At 39.1% G+C, this 22,403-nt stretch overlaps 1 protein-coding gene across 12 annotated transcripts in view; it reads right to left on the bottom strand.

Moving 5' to 3' along the window:
* Nucleotides 1–22,403, bottom strand: part of LOC129780236 (ras-specific guanine nucleotide-releasing factor 2-like) — a 536,608-nt gene that overhangs the window by 424,399 nt on the left and 89,806 nt on the right. For all 12 annotated transcript variants that reach the window (XM_055788276.1, XM_055788280.1, XM_055788278.1 and 9 more), the window contains exons 13-16: nucleotides 10,308–10,634; nucleotides 9,645–10,246; nucleotides 1,162–1,292; nucleotides 251–436 (exon numbers count right to left, since the gene is read on the bottom strand). In XM_055788276.1, coding sequence (XP_055644251.1) covers nucleotides 251–436; nucleotides 1,162–1,292; nucleotides 9,645–10,246; nucleotides 10,308–10,634 — 1,246 coding nt within the window. The remainder of the gene's footprint in view (nucleotides 1–250; nucleotides 437–1,161; nucleotides 1,293–9,644; nucleotides 10,247–10,307; nucleotides 10,635–22,403) is intronic.

Raw genomic sequence — 22,403 nt, 5'->3', positions numbered from 1 at the left:
AGCTTAACATAGTAATAATAAGTTGAAAAACTTTGGATGGAAAACAAACCAGCAAGAACAGAAACACTTTAAAAACATCAACGGTCCGAGCGAGAAGAAGCTTTTGCATTGAAATAATTTAAAATGAGGGTGTGAGCAAGATTGCCAGAAATAAAACTATCAACAGTGAGTGAAAGAATGAATAAAAAAAAACGAATAGGGAAATTCGTTGGATCTTGGACCGGATCCAGAAGAGGACACAGTACATTACCTGCGCTTTGATTGTCGATAGGAGGTGATTACGACTCCCACCTTGCTGGAACAGTGCGGTATGTGGTCGTGCTGCATGGACGCCCGGGATGAGAGGGTGCTGATCGAGACGCCACCCAGCGAGCCACGAGGCGTCGTGAAGATTGAGTTGGTCATGTCGTCGTCGCTTTCGGAAAAACGACGCGTGCTAGTGGTATAATTTAGCATGAAATAATTAGATAGTCAATAATTTAGTTATAAGAAATATCGCATTCATCATCAATTCCATGCCATTTACAATTATGCTTAACGTCATTAAGCTTACAACTTCTAACGTCGTGAGTCAAACGAAAATCAAACGTTTATATAAATCCCTCAAAGTTTTCCACCGTGAGGAAGGTCTGGGTAATACCAGTGTTAACTTAACTACCGAAGAAAATCAATAAGAACCATTGGTGGGAAGAGAACGTTTTACATCCATAAATCACGTTCCAAACAACCATTGCCATTCTGCCCGTAACCAGCAATGACAAGCCCAGAAACCAAACCTCCGTCATCATTGAGCAAAAGTGCGTAGAACGAAGGCAGCAGAACGAGAAGATGTGTTTGATTTATTGGTTTAAACAATAATTTTATGACCCAAGCGACAGCTATCTCGTTCCACACAAATCCCTCATTTTACGGTACGCCTCGTCTAGTGCAGGCACACCTAAAAGATACTAATGACCTGGAAACAATTCCAAACATCCTCACCCTAATACGACGAAAAACATAGCTTTGCATAAAGGCTGGGCTATGTTCGCCATTCACTCATATTTACGATCATTCCGTTCGCATGAATCACACACATTCACATACCATCATCGAACGTAAATCACAACTGGCCATCCTTGATGGGGATGCCAGAGAACTGTCGACTCAGCGGGAACCTACCTCGATTTGTCCCGTTCGCGTTGTGGCGTTCCGAAGATGCTCTTTCGCTGACGGTCGGGCGTTTTTGGAGCGGAAAACTTCCTTGCGGTCAGACGAGGACTGCTGGGCGGCGGCTGTTGCTTTTCGCTGCCCTTGTTTTCGATAAGTAGCGTCCGATTTTTATTGCGGTTCATGAAAAAGACGAATTACAATCGTAGAATCAACGTTAGGCTATGTGAGGTGGGAGTGGAGCATGATTTGAGGGTTTGTGGGGATAACGGTGTTATGGTCGTATGCGAACTTGTGTTATTACAGCTGTAGATTATGTGCGACAGGCATAAGTAGTAACAAACACACAATCAAAGGTACTCATGTCATTTAACCAAGTATTTAACTTCGAAAATATGATGATTGACAAATATTTGATATGATGAAAACTTGAACTATCAAAAAATCCATTCAATCTAGAATTTATCTTCAACATAAGAGGTGGAACGATCAAAATTTGATCGACTTAAATTTGACCTATTTATTTTGTGTGTACATTTAAAAACCTGAACACACCTTATTTTGTGAAGTTTGCATCATTTAGAATCCGGAATATCCGGAATCACAAAGCCAAAACCAGTTGTATCTCGAAGTTGGAAAAAAAAATTCATATCTAAGTACAGATAATCCATCAAAGTTTGAACTCTCTGTTGGTTAACCTCAACGGCCATTTTATTCCACGATCTCTCCATATCTTCGGCATTCCAAGTCACTTTGGCACCCTGCTTCAATTTCCACTTGATAATTATCCAATACTTTTCGATTGGGCGTAATTGGGGACAATTGGAAGGATTGAGGACTTTTTCAATGTAATTGCCACGGTACCACTGAAGCACCTCTCGACTGTTGTACCCAGGAATGCCAACCTTCCTGATTTCTTAAGATTCCCCAGACTTTTTGGCACGTTCCCTGGTATCCTGACAACCACTCTGTTTTGTCTGATTTTTCAGAAATGATCATGATATTTCCTGATTTTTGTACGTTTCATATAATCCAAATGAAAATTACTTGGAAAAAATATACTTGGATCCCTGTCAAAGTTTTCCTGGTTGGAACTGAGAACTGTCATTATAGCTCTTCGGTCCACATATGTATTAGGCTGTCAAAAAAGTCCTGCGGTATTTCTTTTGAATTTTCATTTGTTCATAAAATTAGTTACAATCATCTGTTTTAAGTCAAATATGCGCCGTTTTGTTCGATGACTTGTTCCCAACGAGATGCCAACTTCATAATACCCCTGTCATAGAAGCTCGCTTCCATATTGGAAAAAAACTCGGATAGCCAATTTTCACAGGCCTCTTTTGTGGCTAACTTCTGACTACCTAGCTCGTTCGCCATGGACAAAAACAGGTGGTAGTCACTTGGTGCAAGGTCCGGACTATACGGCGGATGCAAAAGAACCTCCCATCCGAGCTCCCGGAGCTTCTGGCGCGTCACCAAAGAAGTGTTTGGCCTGGCGTTGTCCTGATGGAAGACAATGCGGCCTCTGTTTATCAAAGATGGCCTCTTCTTCATGAGTGCTACCTTCAAGCGGTCCAGTTGTTGGCAGTACAGGTCTAAATTGAGCGTTTGGCCATAGGGATGCAGCTCATAATAGATTATTCCTTGACAATCCCACCAAACACACAGCAGAACCTTCCTGGCCGTTAATGAGGGCTTGGCCACTGTCTGAGCCGCTTCAGCGGGCTTCGACCACGACCGTTTGCGCTTCACGTTGTCGTAAGTGACCCACTTTTCACCGCCAGTCACCATCCGCTTCAGAAACGGGTCGATTTTGTTGCGATTCAGCAGCGATTCACATGCGTCGATACGGTCAAAGATGTTTTTTTTGCGTCAAAGTATGTGGCACCCATACATCGAGCTTCTTTGTGAATCCAGGCTTCTTCAAATGATTAATAATGGTTTGATGACTTATCCCCAGCTCTTGGCCGATGCTACGGCTGCTACTATGCCGGTATTTCTCGGCTAATTCAGCGATTTTGTCGCAATTTTCGACGACAGGCCTTCCGGAGCATGGCGCATCTTCGACGACCTCTACACCAAAACGAAAACGTTGAAACCATCGTTGTGCGGTGGAAATGGAAACTGTATCGGGTCCATAAACTGCACAAATTTTATTGGCAGCTTGAGATGCATTTTTGCCTTTGTCATAGTAGTACTGTAGAATATGTCGGATTTTCTCTTTATTTTGCTCCATATTTGCGACACTATAACTCACGAACGACTTAACCAAACAAAACACTGTCAAGGACTATATTATAGCGCGCAAAAATACCTTTCCAACAAGCTATAGTATGACTCGATACAATGAATACAACTAGAACTACGCGCTTACAACGACACCTCGCGGAAATACCGCAGGACTTTTTTGACAGCCTAATATAATGCTGACGTTAAATTAAATTCTCCTGGTACAAAGCTCTAGAAAATTTTTAGTTATTTAGTTTTAGTTTAGTTATTTAGTTTTAGTTTAGTTAGTTAGTTAGTTATGATTGTTGCGAATCGACAGAATAAGCTTTTCCAGAGTGAAAATTCCGAATCATATTTTGAACTTACAAACTTTTTTGAATTTACAAAACAGTGCTAGATAATTTCATGAAACCAGAATATTTGACGAATTTAATAAATAATAACGAGATTAAGCTTGAGGAACAACATTACTTTGTATGATATGTATGTTCGATTAGTCGCAAATTCTATATATACAGCCATTCCATGCCAAACCGATATAGTGGTTCTCAGATTTTCGCGAGAAGTGGTAGTTTTGTTCTTTATCGCAAAACATTAGACCCATATTTTTTTAGTTTTTTTCAGTAGTATTTTTTCAGTAGGGTGACCATTTCCATTTTAGGGTAGCCCAAAAAAAACCTTTTTTTCGCATTTTGCCAAAAATGAATCATAACTTCTGAACTACTAGACCGATTCAGATGATCGACATATCAAATTAAAGTCAATCATCTGGTCTCTTTTGAAAAAAATACTATGCATGCAGAAAATTTGCATGCTGCTCTCGTTATTATTAATTGTATTCGTTTTTTATTGGTTTTCATAGTCTCGGGACCATAACTCATAACTCAAAAAAGACAAAAAAACGCCTCCCTGGTTTCGAGATATGTTTTGTGAAAAACCCTCAGCTTTTCAGAAAAAATATAAAAAAATATAGCGCCCTAGTTCCCGAAACAAGTAACCTATAGAAAATAAATACAATGAATAATTACGAAATAATTACGGTAAACTTAGAAAAATCATAACTTAAAAACAAAAAAAAACGCCCCTTTGGTTCCGAGATAGATTATGTAAAAATCAGCTTTCCAACTGTAAAAAACAAATACAATCATTAATAACGAAACCAAAATTAAAATTTTGTGCAACTCTGGTATTTTTCAAAAAGAATCAGCTGATTGACTTTAATTTGATATGTAGATCTTTTAAATCGGTTCAGTAGTTCAAAAGTTATGAATTTTTTAAAAAAGTTTTTTTTTTTGAAAAAAGTGGAAAAAATCTGATTTTTCGGACCACCCCAAAATGGAAATGGTCACCCTAAAAAAAAAAATATATATATATATGGGTCTGAAGGTTTGCGACAAAGAACAAAATTTTCACTTCCCACGAAAATCTAAGAACCACTATATCGGTTTGACATGGAATGGCTGTATATATGAATGTTCAATTATTATCGAATCAAATAACCGAATCAAATAACGAACCAATTATCGAATTCAAATAACATCAATTTTTCGAATCAAATAACATCAAAATAAAAAAACAACATTCAATTCATCAATTGATATGCTTTCCACATTTAATGAATAAAAATTTATTCCAAAGTGTAGACGACGAATTAAACTTTTTTTTTTGAATATTGATTTCTCTGCAAATCAATGTAGTGCTGTTGAAGGTTTTTTTTAATGTATAAGCGATCAAAAGATCCCTGCAAAATTCTCTAAATGGCTAGAACTTTAGCTCTATGGACAGCATAAAAATACGAGAAAACAAACATTTTCTGGGATTATATAATGTTATATTCTGCATGGAAGATGGCGAAAAATAGTAGAATAAAATTGAATATATGTAAGTTTACCACAAATCGGCACGAACTTTCCCGACAACCTGATGTAAGCTATCCTGATTTTAATTTTCATTCTTCCTGATTTTTTTAAAATTACAGTTGGCAGCCCTGATAGTGTCAGCTTGCCAAATCAGGCCAAAACATCAACGGACCTTTGTGAGCCATGATAAACAGATAGATACGTAAGATCAAGAGCTTCCTGGCAAATTTATTAGCGAAAAGGAACTTTAATTTGCTGGGGACATCTCCTCTGACAGTACGTATTTTTCAGCATGCATACTTCGTATTTCGTCAAGATCTTGTTATACAACTTTCGCTTCTTTTGTTCACCAACGTCCTGTTAGAAATACAATAACAATAATAACAACCGTCTCGCATACGGAGTATCCGGATGGTACTTTTGTTAGAGTTGTGTTTTTTTTGCGATGTCGTAATCAAAGAATCCCGATTTTCCAAACAATCTGCTATTGAAAGATTTCAGATTTCCGCTGCTTTGAAATGAACAGTGACTCCAGAGTCTAACTGAATTAAACCATAGTTTTATTCGTGTAGAGCAGGGATTCTCTAACATTATTGGCAAGAGACCCTTTTTCCAGAATGAAGTGATACCATCGACCCCTACCCCTGGTTGGGTAAGGAAGTAAACAGTGTCCCAAACCAAATCACCCGCTCTATGGAAAATATTGTATAGGGTACCAAAGAAGAAATTTTGACTATTTTTTTGAACCTCCAAGAGGTAAAAAACGTATTTTTCAATTTGTTGCAAGTCATTCTCAATAGCTTCGAGATAAAAATTTAAAAAAAAATTGAAAGTGCATCTTACTATGTATCGAGAAATTTTATCAATTAAAATTATTCATTAAAAATTTAAGTTCTGAAAAATTCTTGAATTATTAAAAAAAATTCTTTGAGAGATTTAGAGATACAGTACCACACAAATTCGTATTTAAATATGTTTCTACGCCTCTTCTAGATATGTGCGATTTTTTTGAGAATTTTAACGGTGTTGCGCGGTAGAAAAAAAAATTATATTTCAAAACTTTGATTTTTTTTCAGAAATTTGAGACCTATTTCATGTTATATTTATATGTATGTTAATTTGTTGGGGTATGTGATTTCTGATATTTGTGATCTTTTTTCAGAATATTTCGCAAGCTGCGCGATACAAGAATATCTAATGATCTCAAAAATGTTTTTTTTCTGTTTAGTTTTTTTTTCTAATATTTCTTTTATTTTCCTAAAATATCTCATTGTATTGTGTTCATGAGTTAGTGAAAAGTGACTCCAAACCATATGAGGCCTATATTAAGCCATATGTCTATGGAGAATGTTGTATAAGGTATCAAATCAGAAATTTCAAGATTTTTAAGTACTTAAATTGTTGATGAAATTTTCGCACTTTCAGTATTTTTCTCAAATTTTTATCTCAAAGCTATCGAGGATGCCGTGCAACAAATTGAGAAATACGTTCTTCACTATAGATCCTCTGATGAATCACATAGTCAAAATTTCTTATTTGGTACGCTATACAATATTTGCCATAGCTCGGTTGATTTGAAGGCACTTTCTGCTTTCTTACCCAGCCAGGCCCTTTCTTAAAAAAAAATAATCTTTATCTTAAGGCGGAATTCCATCTATTCGACTTGATGCATGCTACAGGTCAATGGTTCTTGCTTCCTGGAGCGTCTTTTTCACGACATAATTGGTCTTGTCGAGCAATATTGGTCTTATCCAATGGCCTGCTGATCGGTGCGGTGTGTGTAGTGACATGGATGTTGGATATTGAAGCAACTACGCCATTCCGTAGAACTGTTCATTGATTGATTACAGAAGATATAATAAAATTAAGACACCTTGAATCGGACGATTCCTTACTCGAGTTTTGCGCTTACAAACACATTTAGCGATCCGTTTCTATTTAAAAAGTTATATCATATAAAAGTGCGTTTTTTCATCCATTTCCAATCCCGAACAAAGATCATCTTCATTAGCGCAAACATCAAACGGACTAACAACGCTTGATACGATGTAATTGTAGAACATACGCGAATTAAATTTTCCGAATATTCCCATTTTCCTTCAGAGTTTTCCAAAATTTGGAGAGAGGGGAGGAGTTTCGAACTACCATTGCCCCCTAAAACTTCCACATGATTCCATTTGCTTGATTAGTTCCCTTAGAGAGTATGAAACATTTAGAAACATTTAATGCCTCCTAAAACCTTCACATGCCAAAAAGACTGGCTAGGTAAGGGAGTAAAAAGAGCCCCCAAACAAAATCACCAGCTGTATGGCAAATATTGTATAGGATTTTGAATAAGAAATTTTGCGGGTTAATTGAACCCCTATGTGGTTTAACATAGGATCTATAGTGAAAAACGTACTTTTTCGTTTATTCCTCAAAGGCTTCGAGATAAAAATTTGAAAAAAAATACTGAATTTGCATCTTACTACGGTGTATAAAGAAAAATTATATTGAAGTTTTGATTTTTTTTTATTTAGAGATTCAGTACTACTCTAATTCATATTTAAATGTGTTTCTACGGCTTTTCTAGATGTATGTGATTTTTTTCATATGTTTTTCAGTGTTTCGCGGCACAATTTTTTTTTTGTATTTCCAACGGGTCTGGCTGAGTAAGGGAGTAAAAAGTGCCCCCAAACCAAATCACCAGTTTAATTGAAAAATTTAATTCGCTGATGATTATATTTCAGATTGTGAATTAACAGAGAAGCGATATTACGTATGTACGGAAAATTAAATTCTTTCGTAAGTGATAAATTTAAATTATTGAAATAATTGCACTGGTGGGGAGAATATTCAACTCTATTTTATATTGCTTTATCTTTTGTTTTTATTTCAGTTGCTGGCAGGTTTGCCATTAATATTTTACAAAAAACTGGAAAATTGCTCTTGAAAAAACTGAAAGAAAACTGGATCCTGTAAAATCGTTATTTTAAGAAGTTTGGTTTTGATTTATCTAAAATGATTTTTTTACCTATTCCAATGCTTGAGAAAAAGGACTTCCTTCGAAGCTTCGTGTAGTATTTATATGTAGTTCATAGAATAGCGAAATAAACCATTCATCAACCGTTCGAGCAAATCAAAATAACGTTTCCCACCACTCGAACATTACCGTGAAACAATATTTTAGGATCTTTTCTCCTAGAACCTCTGAAAAATAGGGTTAATTTGGATAAAACTTGAAAAATATCGTATTTATTGCTCGACAATAAAGGTGCATGGCCATTGTTTTTTTTTTCCTTTATTCGAATTTTTACATTTCTGTAGTGTTTGTTTTGACTACTTTGTTGTTATGTTTTTCGCATTTACGAAGAATGTGTATTAAAAAAAACTCCACCTGCGAATGACGGATCTCTATAGTCTTTAAGAATCTGGGCAATATCCAGGAAAAACTGGAATGTTTGCAACTCTGACCAGAAATACAAAATTCTTTACGTTTCTCATATACACACACATCAAGATAAAAATATGTACGTAAAAAATTCTTACACCTAAAAGTTGGAGCTTTAAATGATGTACATCCCATCTGCATGCGTTAATTTTTTACAGTTACAGTTAGTTTTCGGTTACAGCATGTCAAAAATCACTTCAAATTTTCGTTCCTCTAATTTTTTGTCGAGTATATGAGAATAAATTATGTTGATAAAATTTCTAAATACCACTTTTCATGTTTTTTTCCTTCAACACAACTTTTGTGACCTAATCAGTTATCTAGATTTATTAGTATTTTTGGGTATATTTAAAGCCCAAACTCATCCGCATTTTTTGCATATGTTCGCTAAATTTGCCCTGTACTCAAAAGGTTAAGCTTATTATTGTGTAGTTAAAAACCACCATATGAACAAAACGAATGTTATTTTGGGTCTCACTATTGTTGAGTATATCCTGTTAACTACCTCTTATTGAGTTTTGATCGAATATCGTTAGTGGGGTTTGTGAGATTCCACCTCGTAAACTATGCTACTGGTCGGGACTATTGCACGGTGAATGTTGATTTTCACGGTTCTGCTTAAAATCTGGTGGCTCAGTTAGAGTAAACCTATCACATCTCTACCCATCGCCCGAGAACGAGAAATGTGGTGAATTGAATTTCCAGCACATAACGAGCATACGAATTGTTTATTGATGAAATATGGAATGCTATTGAATAACGATGGGGCAGTTAAGCATGGGGAGTGTATATTTTATTGAATTGGATGGAAATGTAATGTAAATTAGATCATTCTTCCAGTATTCCGTTGCAATCGCTATGCTATAATAATAGATGTACAGGAAAGAATAGAACTATCGTGTCCAATGCACAAACCAATAGAAATTCATTGAAAGGAGGCGGATATTCGGTGCAAGAAATGTGTGGAAATAGACTACCTTGCCACATAAACTTCCGTCGCCATTCAATTGCAAGCTGTGACGATGCTGACTAAGAGCCGCATGTGGGATGGCAATGTTGTGTCCAACGCTTGGTCTCCGGTCCGCTGGAAGAAGCTGAGGCGGAGACATACTTTGGCCATGCGTCGATGTAGGCGTCGTTATCGTGACCGTTGTTGTGGCTGCTGTACCCCGGTAGGTTTGAGTTATTATTTTCGGGGTATCGTGTCCATTGTGGTGTACGGTTTGGGACTGAACACTGGAGGGACTCTGGCACGGGGAAGTGGTTACGGTTGGCGGATGTTGAGGTATTTCAATTAGTTCTTGCTGTAGCGCTGGTGATTGTGGCTGATGGTGTTCTACACCACCATGTTCTTGCGTCTGATTAGAAGTACCCGTCGTGCGAATTTTGGGCGTTATATCCTTCTTTCCTCTCGGATGGATTCGTTCTGGAAGCGGCGCAGTCGGTGCTCTACCATAATTGAATGTACCATCGGTTGGTGTTTGATCACCGGATTTATCTTGCCCACCAGACCCAGTCGAACCCACTAGTGTCACACTGCTCAGATTGGATGGCGAAGATGGTCCACTCATTGCTGTTTCTGCAAATATACAAATCATTACTGTACCTAGCTAGTGATTATCAACCATAATTGCAACTACCTGTAAGGGTGTCGGAACTACTGGATCCAGCCATCGGTTTCGGTATCGCTAGATAGGAATCATCCTGAGGCTGAGGGTGAATTTGTTGCTGAGATTTACTTTGTATGGAGCTGCCATCCGCCTTCGGCGAGGACTGCTTTTCCTCTTGGTTATCGGATTGGTGTGTATCATGAATAATTACCGTACCAACCTGCTCTGGAATCCAAGAGAGCGTTTCCTGCTCGGAGCTTTGGTGACTCGTGAAGGGCCGACGGGGTCCGCGGAAACGAAGGCCAACGGAATCGCCACTCATCGAACGGTCACGATCGGCTCCTTCTGAACAGTAACCTGAAATATATTATTTATAATATTATATGCCTATTACAGTCCAGCAATAAAAATATGCTGAAAAGCTTTCTTTAACAGCGCACTACTATTAATCACAGAAATTTAATCAAATCTTATCTTATCACTCTGTCACAACTTTTTTCTTGTTTATCTATACAGACTCAGTTACATAAGTTTAAAGGAGCCAAATACTATTTTCAATTGTATGGTTTATTTACATTCTCACTCATCCTATGTTTAGTAGTGTGGGACCTCTGTCCCAACTCATTCGCAATAAATTGTTTAACACTTTTTGCACCAACGGATTATTACAGTTTGAGTGTTTTAGTTGAAGCGAAACGATGTTCTGTCGTAGTCAATATATTTAAAAGATTATAAGAAAATCACAAGGGACCTAAAGACGATAGCATTAGGAGGATGATGATGATGATGGCCCGCCTCCTTCCCCTACAGAGATTTGAGCAAGACGAGTTATCTAAAAGATAATTTAGTTATTTTTTTCAGCATTGAAATCAGTTAGGCAAACAAAAAAACAACGAACTAATTTTATTTACAGATATAAGTTCAAAAAAATTGCAATGTTAAATGACAAGCCAATACTCAGTCATGTCCGCAACAGAGCCGATACGGTCCCGACGAGGCCCTAACAGCCGAGTGATCCACCAGAGCACAAGCCCAACCGCCAGCCTTGTATTGGATTGACTATGAATATCCTCATCCAGAGAAATCGAGAAAATTTCCTTACCGAAAAATTTCTAGACCGGCACTTAGAAAACTTTCAATTTAATATCCTTTATATCTGTGTTACGCGCGCGACGCTCAAACTTATGTAGACTACTTTTATTTTTTTTAACTAATCTATATATTAGGCTGTCAAAAAAGTCCTGCGGTATTTTTTTTAAATGTTCATTTGTTCATAAAATAAGTTACAATCATCTGTTTCAAGTCAAATATGCGCCGTTTTGTTCGATGACTTGTTCCCAACGAGATGCCATCTTCATAATACCCCTGTCATAGAAGCTCGCTTCCATATTGAAAAAAAAACTCGGATAGCCAATTTTCACAGGCCTCTTTTGTGGCTAACTTCTGACTACCTAGCTCGTTCGCCATGGACAAAAACAGGTGGTAGTCACTTGGTGCAAGGTCCGGACTATACGGCGGATGTAAAAGAACCTCCCATCCGAGCTCCCGGAGCTTCTGGCGCGTCACCAAAGAAGTGTGTGGCCTACAGGTCCGAATTGAGCGTTAGGCCATAGGGAAGCAGCTCATAATAGATTATTCTGAGCCGCTTCAGCGGGCTTCGACCACGTAAGTGATCCACTTTTCATCGCCAGTCACCATCCGCTTCAGAAACGGGTCGATTTTGTTGCGATTCAGTAGCGATTCACATGCGTCGATACGGTCAACGATGTTTTTTTGCGTCAACGTGTGTGGCACCCATACATCGAGCTTCTTTGTGAATCCAAGCTTCTTCAAATGGTTAATAACGGTTTGATGACTTATCCCCAGCTCTTGGCCGATGCTACGGCTTCTACTATGCCAGTCTTTCTCGGCTAATTCAGCGATTTTGTCGCAATTTTCGACGACAGGCCTTCCGGAGCGTGGCGCATCTTCGACGACCTCTGCACCAGAACGAAAACGTTGAAACCATCGTTGTGCGGTGGAAATGGAAACTGTATCGGGTCCATAAACTGCACAAATTTTATTGGCAGCTTGCGATGCATTTTTGCCTTTGTCATAGTAGTACTGTAAAATATGTCGGATTTTCTCTTTATTTTGCTGCATACTTGCGACACTATAACTCACGAACGACTTAACCAAACAAAACACTGTCAAGGACTATATTATAGCGCGCAAAAATACCTTTCCAACAAGCTATAGTATGACTCGATACAATGAATACAACTAGAACTACGCGCTTACAACGACACCTCGCGGAAATACCGCAGGACTTTTTTGACAGCTTAATATATAAAAATCTCGTGTCACGGTGTTTGTTACCGAACTCCTCCGAAACGGCTCGACCGATTTTGATGAAATTATGCACAAAAAACTTAGTAAGCATGAGAATAGGTTGTAAACTATATACGATACCGCTAGGATACCGATTACTAAATATTTAATACCGATTAGAGTGCCTCTATGCAGAAATTTTTTTTAAAAATTTTTTTTCTTAAGTTTTGCCTCAAACAATACATATAACCAGAAATTTAAACCCCATACCCTATTTTCAATCGCGATTTTGGTAGTTTTGTATAAACAATATTCAAAAAATTTAACCGTTGGTCGTTTTTCAAACAGAACGAATTTATTTATGTTGTTAAATAACAGATGGCGCTAGATCGAACTTTCATCCACACATTCGCAAGTAACTTCACTTCGTCTAAAGCCATGCATATCGCCCGCGAGCTGGAAGTATTTTTGAATGAGCACAACGAATTATTGAAATACTTCAAATCACACTAGCTCGGTTTACAAAATGGCAATCACGTTATTGTCATCAATTCTGATAAAACATCTGCTGGAGAGCACGTGTCTAAATTCAGTGCGCAAGCGTTACTAAAATCATAGAAGGTGTCTGCACAATGACGCGAGAAATTGTGATTCGAAGAAAGAACAATAATCTTGAATCCATCGTTAACGCACATCTTTCATACGACTTTCTCCATGTTCTTCTTCAATAGCACTAACGTTCTCAACGTTCACCTTCTCATCGTAGTATTACTTGCATCCTTTTTAGTAGTACTTAGTTGAGATTCCTCTACCAAACAACAAGCCTTGAATTTATTCAGAGTGGCAAGCTCTAGAATGTGTGCGACTACAATGCAAGTCAGAAGAAATATCTTTGACGAAAAATGCCCGACCGTCTTGAAAGAACAAGATGAACAAAAAACACTAGACAACATGTTACTGCTACAGGTACTCCATTCATTATGAACATCATTACTCATTTTGAAATAATATTTATGAATAGCTATATCAGACGAATAAAATAAAGTAGTGCGCTCGCTGGATTTTAATTATAGCGTATGATGTCATTATATGATGTCGTGAGCTGTACCAACAAATCATGATCGACATGTAAGCGAAGGTAGAGAGTGAACGACTGCGATTCCTACGATCTAATCAACATAAGTGGCTTGATGAAGAATACATTCACTTGTAAACGCTATCGTGAGCAACGCCGTAACAGCGTCAGAGTCAATTGCTATCCGTACGGATTACAATTTTGCATTCTGAAATCCGTTCGACTCAAGTCCAATCAAGTTATGCAAATGTGTCAACCTTGCGATGCAATTCGACATAGACAACATTGAGCTCTGTGTTCCATTTCTGTGGAGCAAATATGCAAAATGGATATTAGGGTGGAAAAAACGCTTTTAAAACAAAAACTTCAAACTAAAATTAGCTCTGTATCAGCTCCATTGAAGTGGCCTGGCGTATCTTTGGTTTCCCAATTCATGAACATGACCCAGCAGCTATAAATTTAGCCGTTCATCTTGAAAATGACAAGGGCGTATTTTCCATCAACGAGACAGAATTTGAACCCCAATGTTCAAGAATTATTTTTTCCCCAACTTCCATTTTGCGGGAAATCGAGTATTGGCCGAAGACTGCAATTTTTATTGCAATTACAAACATACTGTGAACTGAAGGTCACTTCAGTAAGCTAATATACGGCATTAATAAATGCATTAAATTTACATTTCGGGACTAACAAGCACAGAGGAATGAAAGCTTCCAAGTATAAACCTGAATTGATCCACCTATGGTGAGATGTGACCTTTCTTCTTTCATGTAGTTTTAATTTATTACCGGCCGACTTTTTTTTCAAACGAATGCTATTGCTTTCATTTAGATTGTTGTCCGTGGAAAAATGTTAATGCTCAACAAGTATTTGTTTCCGATTATCCATTTCCCGAAAAATCGAACCTTTTTCCAAAATCTGCAAAGTACAAATACGCTGCGAAAAATTAATGGCTAGAGGGTTGGGAGGTTATTATCCTGTTGAATAGAATCATCATTTAGGTTTTCTTCATCGATGAAATCACCCACCCAATCCGGCGGGAGAATATTCACCCAGCAATCTCATTAGAACCATTCTTCCACGCACTGATTTCCTCCAACTCCTCCTCACACGAAATTCTACGGACTGCCATCACCTAAGGTTATCACAGACAGAAATGCAATTTTTTGTTAATATTTGCTGAGTTAAATGATACTAACAAATATTCACAATTGAAATTTCTGAAAAAAATGAAAAAAACCTTCCGTCTTTATATTTATATTTATTCATTTGCCAACAGATACAATGGTTATCCCAATGACATGAAAATTACGACACTACACATATTAATTGAAAACTCTACGGAAACAACTATTATTTCTGCAACGTGAAACATTAAAGTCAAACACATCGTAGTATCTGTTGAAGACACGGCACATCCTTCGCATGGGCTCGTTAAATCCATAATTTGTTCGCGAGGGATGGACGCATAAGAAAACGTGAGAGCGTAAATTACGGCGGCGGATGTTTATGTTAAGACAGCTTAACAGCGAAGTACAGTCGATGTTACCTTGAAGCAGGTCACCAATGAAGCATGCCATCGTGATGTTACGTCTCGCCTCAAGTGATTCCAAGTGTATTAACATGCAACGATTTTTGTAGCTGGGCAAGTTGTGGACGTCATTCCAAGAAAGATGCCTCATAGTGAAACGGATAAACTTTCGTTGGATTGCTTCGATGCGGTTCACCTCGTTTTGGTAGTATGGGCACCACACTACAGCCGAATATTCCAGTATTGGTCGAACCAAAGAACAGTACAAAGCCTTAAGGCAATATATATCCTTGAATTCTTTGGCGAAGCGGAACATGAACCCGAGTTGAGATGAAGCTTTCGACACCACGTAGGCGACGTGGTCCTTGAATGTAAGCTTGGAATCAAGTAGTAATCCAAGATCCTTGACCGTCGATTCCCGTTTCAAGCTTATCCCCGATAGAACATAGTTGTGTTGAATCAATGCACGTTGTCTACCGAATAAAATTATAGAGCATTTCGATGCATTGAGTGACATGCGGTTTAGTTGGCACCACTCGGCGAAAGCTTCTAATTGCAGCTGTAGAAAAACAGCATCGCTTGGTTTCCGTATCACGAGATACAACTTGAGGTCGTCGGCGTACGACGACTTGCGGCATTTCAGAATGTAGTTGACGTCATTCATATACAGCAGAAACAGGAATGGCCCTAGATGGCTGCCTTGAGGAACGCCAGATGTCACGGGGAAGGAAGGAGCAACATAGTCCGCAATTTTGACAGACATGCTTCGACCAGTCAAATAAGAAGAAAGCCAAGCAAGCAGGTCGTTCTGAACACCTAACCTGTCATACTTAGCCAAAGCAATGTCGTGATTCATTTTATCGAATGCTGCAGAGAGGTCTGTATATATAGCATCTACTTGATGGCCTTGCTCAATTTCACGGATGATGTAGGAAGTGAACTGTATTAAATTGGTAGTCGTTGAGCGCTTGGACATGAAACCATGCTGGTCCATCGAAATGCAGTGAGCGAAGTTTTGAACCAATTCTTCGAGAATAATTAGCTCGAGAAGTTTCGACGTAGCACTTAAAGCGGCTATTCCACGATAGTTCGATACAGTCCTTTTGCAACCCTTTTTGTGAATCGGAAAAACGTAAGATTCCTTCCAGCAGGATGGGAAGTCACCCGACCTCAGGAACCTCTTAGGGTTGGATTTCAGACGACGTTGGAGCTGTCTTAGGTGCGCTTGATGTAGTTGATCGTTCAACCGCCTGTAGTCCGAATTAGCCTTGGAATAACGCGTTTTCGTGGATTCGGTATGAAGTTTGGCATGTTCCCGAACAGCTGCCCTTTTCCGTTTCTTCAAACGCTTAAGCTTCGAGTTCGACCATGCAGGTTTAAGAGGTACACGGTTAGTTCGCTTTGGTACAAATTGATCAATGGCATAGATTATGATGCACGATACCGTTGATGCCGCGTCGTTGACGTCGCGATTGGCCAATTCTTCATCCCAATTAACGTTTGAGAGGAAATTGTTCATCTCGTCGAAGTTGGCTTTGTCGAAGTTGTAGTATATGCTCTCTGTCGTGTCTTTGTAATCACATTGTACGCAAATATCAATGCTGACCAGCAACGGGGGATGATGTATGCAACTTTTCACTAGCGGAGCAGGAGCTGGTATTACGGAGCAACTGGAACACATTTCCTCACTCACAAAGCAGAGGTCAAGCATACGGTTGTTACGATTCATAACTCCGCTCTTTTGTCCGAGTCTTGAAGTGCGATAAGCATCCAACAGATTACGGGATGCGAGTCCAGTCGATGAGTCAGATGTAGGGAAATAAAAATCATGGGTGTTCTGCTCCCATCTCACATCACGCAAGTTGAAATCTCCAAGGATTGTCAAACTGTCCTTCGCGCCCATAAGAGAGATAATCCAGTCGAGCGACGACAAGTGCTTTTCGATAAGAATATTGTCGTTTACACGATCCGGAGGAATATACACCACACAGATGAAAAGCGTTGAGTCGCCCGCTTCGATCGACACCCACAATTGCTCAACCGTCAGGCTTTCGGGAGGGGATAGTAACAGTTACTTATAGCGAAAACGAATAGCCAACAACACTCCGCCACCAGACCTTTTGTTGCTGTTGGAGGGTGATCGATCTTGTCGGAAAACGGCGTAATTACTATCGAAGAGCTGGCTTGAAATTGTGTCGTCATTGAGCCATGTTTCAGTAAACGCGTAGATGTCGTAGCAGCCATCGCTGCAAGCAGTCGCGTACTTCGCTAACGAGGTGTTAATTCCGCCAAGGTTTTGGTAATACAGGAGGACAGTTGAACCGTTGGCATCAGCGACGTTGGGAATAGAGATTCCGCCAATGACCTGTGGTATTCCGCTGCAATTCGACGAAGCATCAAGAGAAGGAGCGTCGTGAATAATAAGATACTTGCCTGTCAACACAGGCTGGAAAACCCTTTCACCAGCCTCGACCGCAGGGCCAGGACGACTTCGACTGCAGGAACCAGCAAATCGCTCGACTGGGTCGGGTGGATCCAGGGCTTCCGAAGCACAGTACACATTGCGTCCTGGTGTATCCACAACCGTTTGCAGTGAGTAAGAATAACTGGGGAGGCTGAGGATCTTGCGTCGTCAGAAGGGCGTTGACTGATTTCGAAAGCAACACGGCAAACCGATGGTCTATAGCTTAACGTGGAGCTGCAATTTTGAAAAGCATCAGGGGCAGAACAGACACCAATACACGCGTACTTGCCTTGAAGTGCCGACCCCTTCCGAGCCTCCGTAAACAGGTCCAGGACGACTGAGACGGCAGCATGTATGGTATTGATACTTTGACGATGTTGATGGCACGACTGTTACGGGATTAGAAGAAGTTCCCAAAGTGCTTTTGAGCATGCGTCCTGGTGAAAATGATGCCGATGTTTCTAAGCAGCCCTGTCTAAGGGCTCCGTTATGACAGATGGATTCGGTGGTTTCTTGTACGAGTGTGCCGTTGAAGATAGCCTTGAACAACTTGAACCTTGTTTTTTGATCGATTCTCCTCGAATTCACGAAAACGAACGTTCACTGGCCATGAATTGGTAGAGAGAGCCTTTTCTCTGTGCCCGTCATCGATGCCTACTTTGAAGGATACGAACCGGAGCGAATTGAGGTCCGTCCCTTTTGGAACCAATTTTATCACTTTCGGTGACACGTCCGGCAGCTCAAGGCACTCGCTGACCAGTGCGACGATCTGGCTCTCCGAAGTAGTTGGATGGAAGGCTGTCAGATAGACCCATACCAATTGGTCCTCAGCACGGCGATCGATGTTTACAGTTCTTATGGTATGTGCAGCTTTCGTGCCAGCATTACCTTGAGTTCTCGTTGATTTAGGTGTAGGGTGGTGGTCGCTCGATAAGATATGCTGACGTATTGACGTGAGTAGTTGTGTGTTAAATACTGGAACAGCCGAGCTCGATGAAGCCACCGCACGTTGGTTATAAATGTTGCTAGGCAGTGGTGACTCTGATGAAATAACACCGTTAAATTCACGTCGAACGTCGTTGGCAGATCTCTTGTCATACACGTTGGTTGTAACAATTGGCGGTGGCGCTGGTACAGGTGAGGTCTGCATAATTGAATCACATATCAGTGGTGTAGTATCTTGTCTGGCAACGGCCGGACATATACTAGCAGGAGTCTTACCATTGACAGTTGATAAAATCGGCAAAACTGATTTATTGTTCTGGGTACTATGTGTGATGTTTTTTGCACAAGAAGAAAATAGTTCAGGAGCTGAACTGGAAAGCTTCTTGTGTATAGAAGTAAATCGGGCACCGGCAGGTGGATGTCTGCCGTTCAATGCGGGAAGGGTCGGGTTTACGTTGATCGATGTGTCGACAGAAGCCTCAGCCCTGATCCTCTTTCTAATCATGGAAGGTGTTAAATGAGCAGGAGAACTGCTGCTCGTTCTATTACGCTTGCCAGCGTTAACATTAGCAGGGCGGTCGACGAGGAATGAATCAAACACTTTACTGAATTCAAGCTGCATGTTGTTAATTTCTTCCTCGAAATTGCGCGAGTCATGTTGTACATTTGATCGTGGTCCGAGGTGATTACAGCAGCTGGAGCGTGGTAGATTTTGGCCGTATGCACGACAGAGGGAGCGGGTCGCATCGATCTGTGCATTGATTAGCCGGATGATGGACGAGAGACGTTCGTTCATTTGAGATAACGCTAGCGAATGTTGGTCTACGATAGCTTTGGAATTGCGACAGTGTGCGCACATCCATTCTGCACCGGGACAATCTCGGATAATTTTGTACTGATTGCCCGAGACACCGGCGCACTTAAGATGGTATGGCTTATCGCATTTCCAGCATGCGATTCTGCTGCTACGAGCAGATGCTGTAAAGCAAGGGTTCGCTTTGCCATTCTCAGGCAGCAAAAAACACCTTAGTTTTCTATAAAATATCGCGTAACTTAGATGTGGTGCGCCTACAGTTAGATGACCACCGAGCTTATTCGTGATTTATACCAAGATGCAAGCTTTGTAGTATAAATCTTTCACGGCAGATGTCGCTTCGGATGAACAAATCGGCGTAGATAGTAATACGCTTTTGTTGATTAGTAAAACCAAACAAAAACACAACACTCGCGAAAAGTGATACTATATCACAACGGCACTACGGTGCGATATACAAAAACACAGATACAGCACAGGACCGATAGAGAAGCTTCGTAAGCTTATGGGCGAGAACAAACGGGGTAAAAAAACACGTAAAAAACGTAAATAAACAGGACTAGAAAGAACAGAAGTCCACACAAAGCAGTGATGCCAGGTATGTCTTCCAAAGTAAACAAACTAGAATGCGCTGCGGAGGTCAGATGTATTGGTATTGATTCAGCAGAACAGAAATGCCCGTTATGGTTAACGTTCGATTTTTTGAATACTCAATTTCCCCGGCTGTTATGTATGTTCTTCTATCGCAGTTGTACTGTAGAAAAGTTCACGTATTTTTGTATTTTATCGGTTTTTTTTATTGAAATTGAAAACACCTTCCAAACATACTTGCTTTAAATCAAATTTACTGCCCAATAAAGTTATGCAAAATTGAACGAAATTGATGGTAAGTGGTAGCTAATAAATTAAACTTCCTTTTGGTGCAAAAACATTATCATTTGGTTGTTTTCCAAAGGCATTAAAAATTATCAAAGTTGGATTCTTCGAACGCTTGGCACAAAATGGGTTAATGAAATACATTAAACATATAAACATCCGTTCAAATCGTTTCATTCGTTCTTCTTTATCGAACACATTCGATTAATTTCATAGATCGTTAAAACATTCAAACACACTTACTTAATACATCAGTTATGTTTTATTTAACACCCAACATATTCGTTAGGAACAATTTATATGGCAGAACAACGTTTGCCGGGTCAGCTAGTATAATATAAAACAACAAAATATAAATTAAAATAGTCCATAATTACCAGGATCATGACGGACATAATAGAGAGGACATAAATAAAAATTAAAAAAAAGATAATTTAAAAAATTAAGTATTTTGCATAATGTAATCCGTTCAAAAAAACTTCGTCAGGGTAATTGAAAATATTAAAAACAAACTGCAAAAAAAAATTAAATTATTCGTTCGTATAAAACTTCGTCAGTAGTAATCTTCGTCATAAAATTTAAAAATATATCGGTCGGCTGTTAATGAAACACAGCTTTCACGTGTGAAATACAGTTCCTCTTAAATTCTGTAAGTGTTGTTGCACGTTTAATATGTCTTGGCATCGAGTTGAACACATTTATACCTTTGAAATACAACGAATTTTGTGAAGCACATGTCAATAAATTGGGTGTTCTCAATTCATTCGCGTTTCTTGTGTAATAACTGTGAAAGTCACTTCCTCTTTCAACTCTATCACACAAATATCGAGGCAGCAAACCTTTAACTACTTTGAAAATGAACACCATAGTTAAATAAACGATCCTTTGCTTCACGGATAACCATTGCAGAGCGTCCAACATTAAAGATGAGGAAGTGAATCTGTTACATTTTAGTATCAACCGCATTATTTTATTTTGCAAACGCTGTAATCTCGATATTTGTGTTTCATTGGCCAGAAATAAAATGGAAGAGCAAAAGACTAAATGAGGAGAGATGATTGATTGGATTTTGCTGCAAATAGTTAAATCGTTTTTCAATCGGCAAAAGATTCCATACTTCTTGGCAATTTTCTTGATAACATTGTCAATGTGAGTATTGAACTTGAGTTTGTCATCAATAATCACGCCAAGATATTTAATTTCCCGAACGCGATCAATAGTCTCATCATCAATAACAATAGAGACGTTTTTTTTATCCCATTTATTTATTTAAGGCTCATTAGCATTTTAGCTGTAACAGAGCCGAATTTTAATCGTGTACATGTCACATGGTTATCATATATCTTAGCACATTACACAGTTGCCATTTTTCGGCGCTAGAGTCCCTTCTATACCATCGCATATGGTACATATTTACACAGTAGCCATTTAGGGGTGAGGGTTTTTCCTTCTGTTCATCCATTATCCAGTTAGACCGGACAGCGGAGACAGTTGTTTGATCATTGTTGAGTTATTTATAGAACAGCAGTCCGATGTGTCGTGCAGAGCAGAGCAGTTGCATGGATGAATCGATCTTATTTCGACCGTGGATCGATCTCCATCGCTGATGATTGTTGCGTGGACGTTGTTATTCTGTAACAACACAAAGATGGTCAATGAGGGTCCTGAGTTTTGAACTCACGATCGATCGCTTACTAAGCGAACGCGCAACCAATGTGGCTACGGAGACCCCCGAATAGAGACGTTTTCATTTGAACGATTTCGCGAGATTACCATGTATTTCGTTTTACTTATGTTCAATTTTAATTACTTATACTTCAACCATCTACTTAAAGAATGCAAATCTTCATTTAAATGTGACGCGTCCTGGTTTAAATCATTAGCTGCAATGAATAATACAGTATCATCTGCAAAAAGATTGATATCACAAAATCGTAAAACTCGTCGCATGTCATTAATGTACATAATAAATAAAATGGACAGGACAGAATGTAATTCAGAAGACTAGGCCTTAAGAAAACCCAAAGTTTATAATAAATTTCGTAATTTTAATTTCAAAACATACCGGCAACAATTCTATTTTGCGAATTTCAGCCCGAAAGGTCTTTCAA

The sequence above is a fragment of the Toxorhynchites rutilus genome, chromosome 3 (genome assembly GCF_029784135.1).
Source record: "Toxorhynchites rutilus septentrionalis strain SRP chromosome 3, ASM2978413v1, whole genome shotgun sequence".
In the NCBI taxonomy this organism is placed as follows: Eukaryota; Metazoa; Arthropoda; class Insecta; order Diptera; family Culicidae; genus Toxorhynchites; species Toxorhynchites rutilus.
The sequence above is the reverse complement of the archived record's forward strand: the minus strand, read 5'-3'. Positions and strand labels throughout refer to the sequence as shown.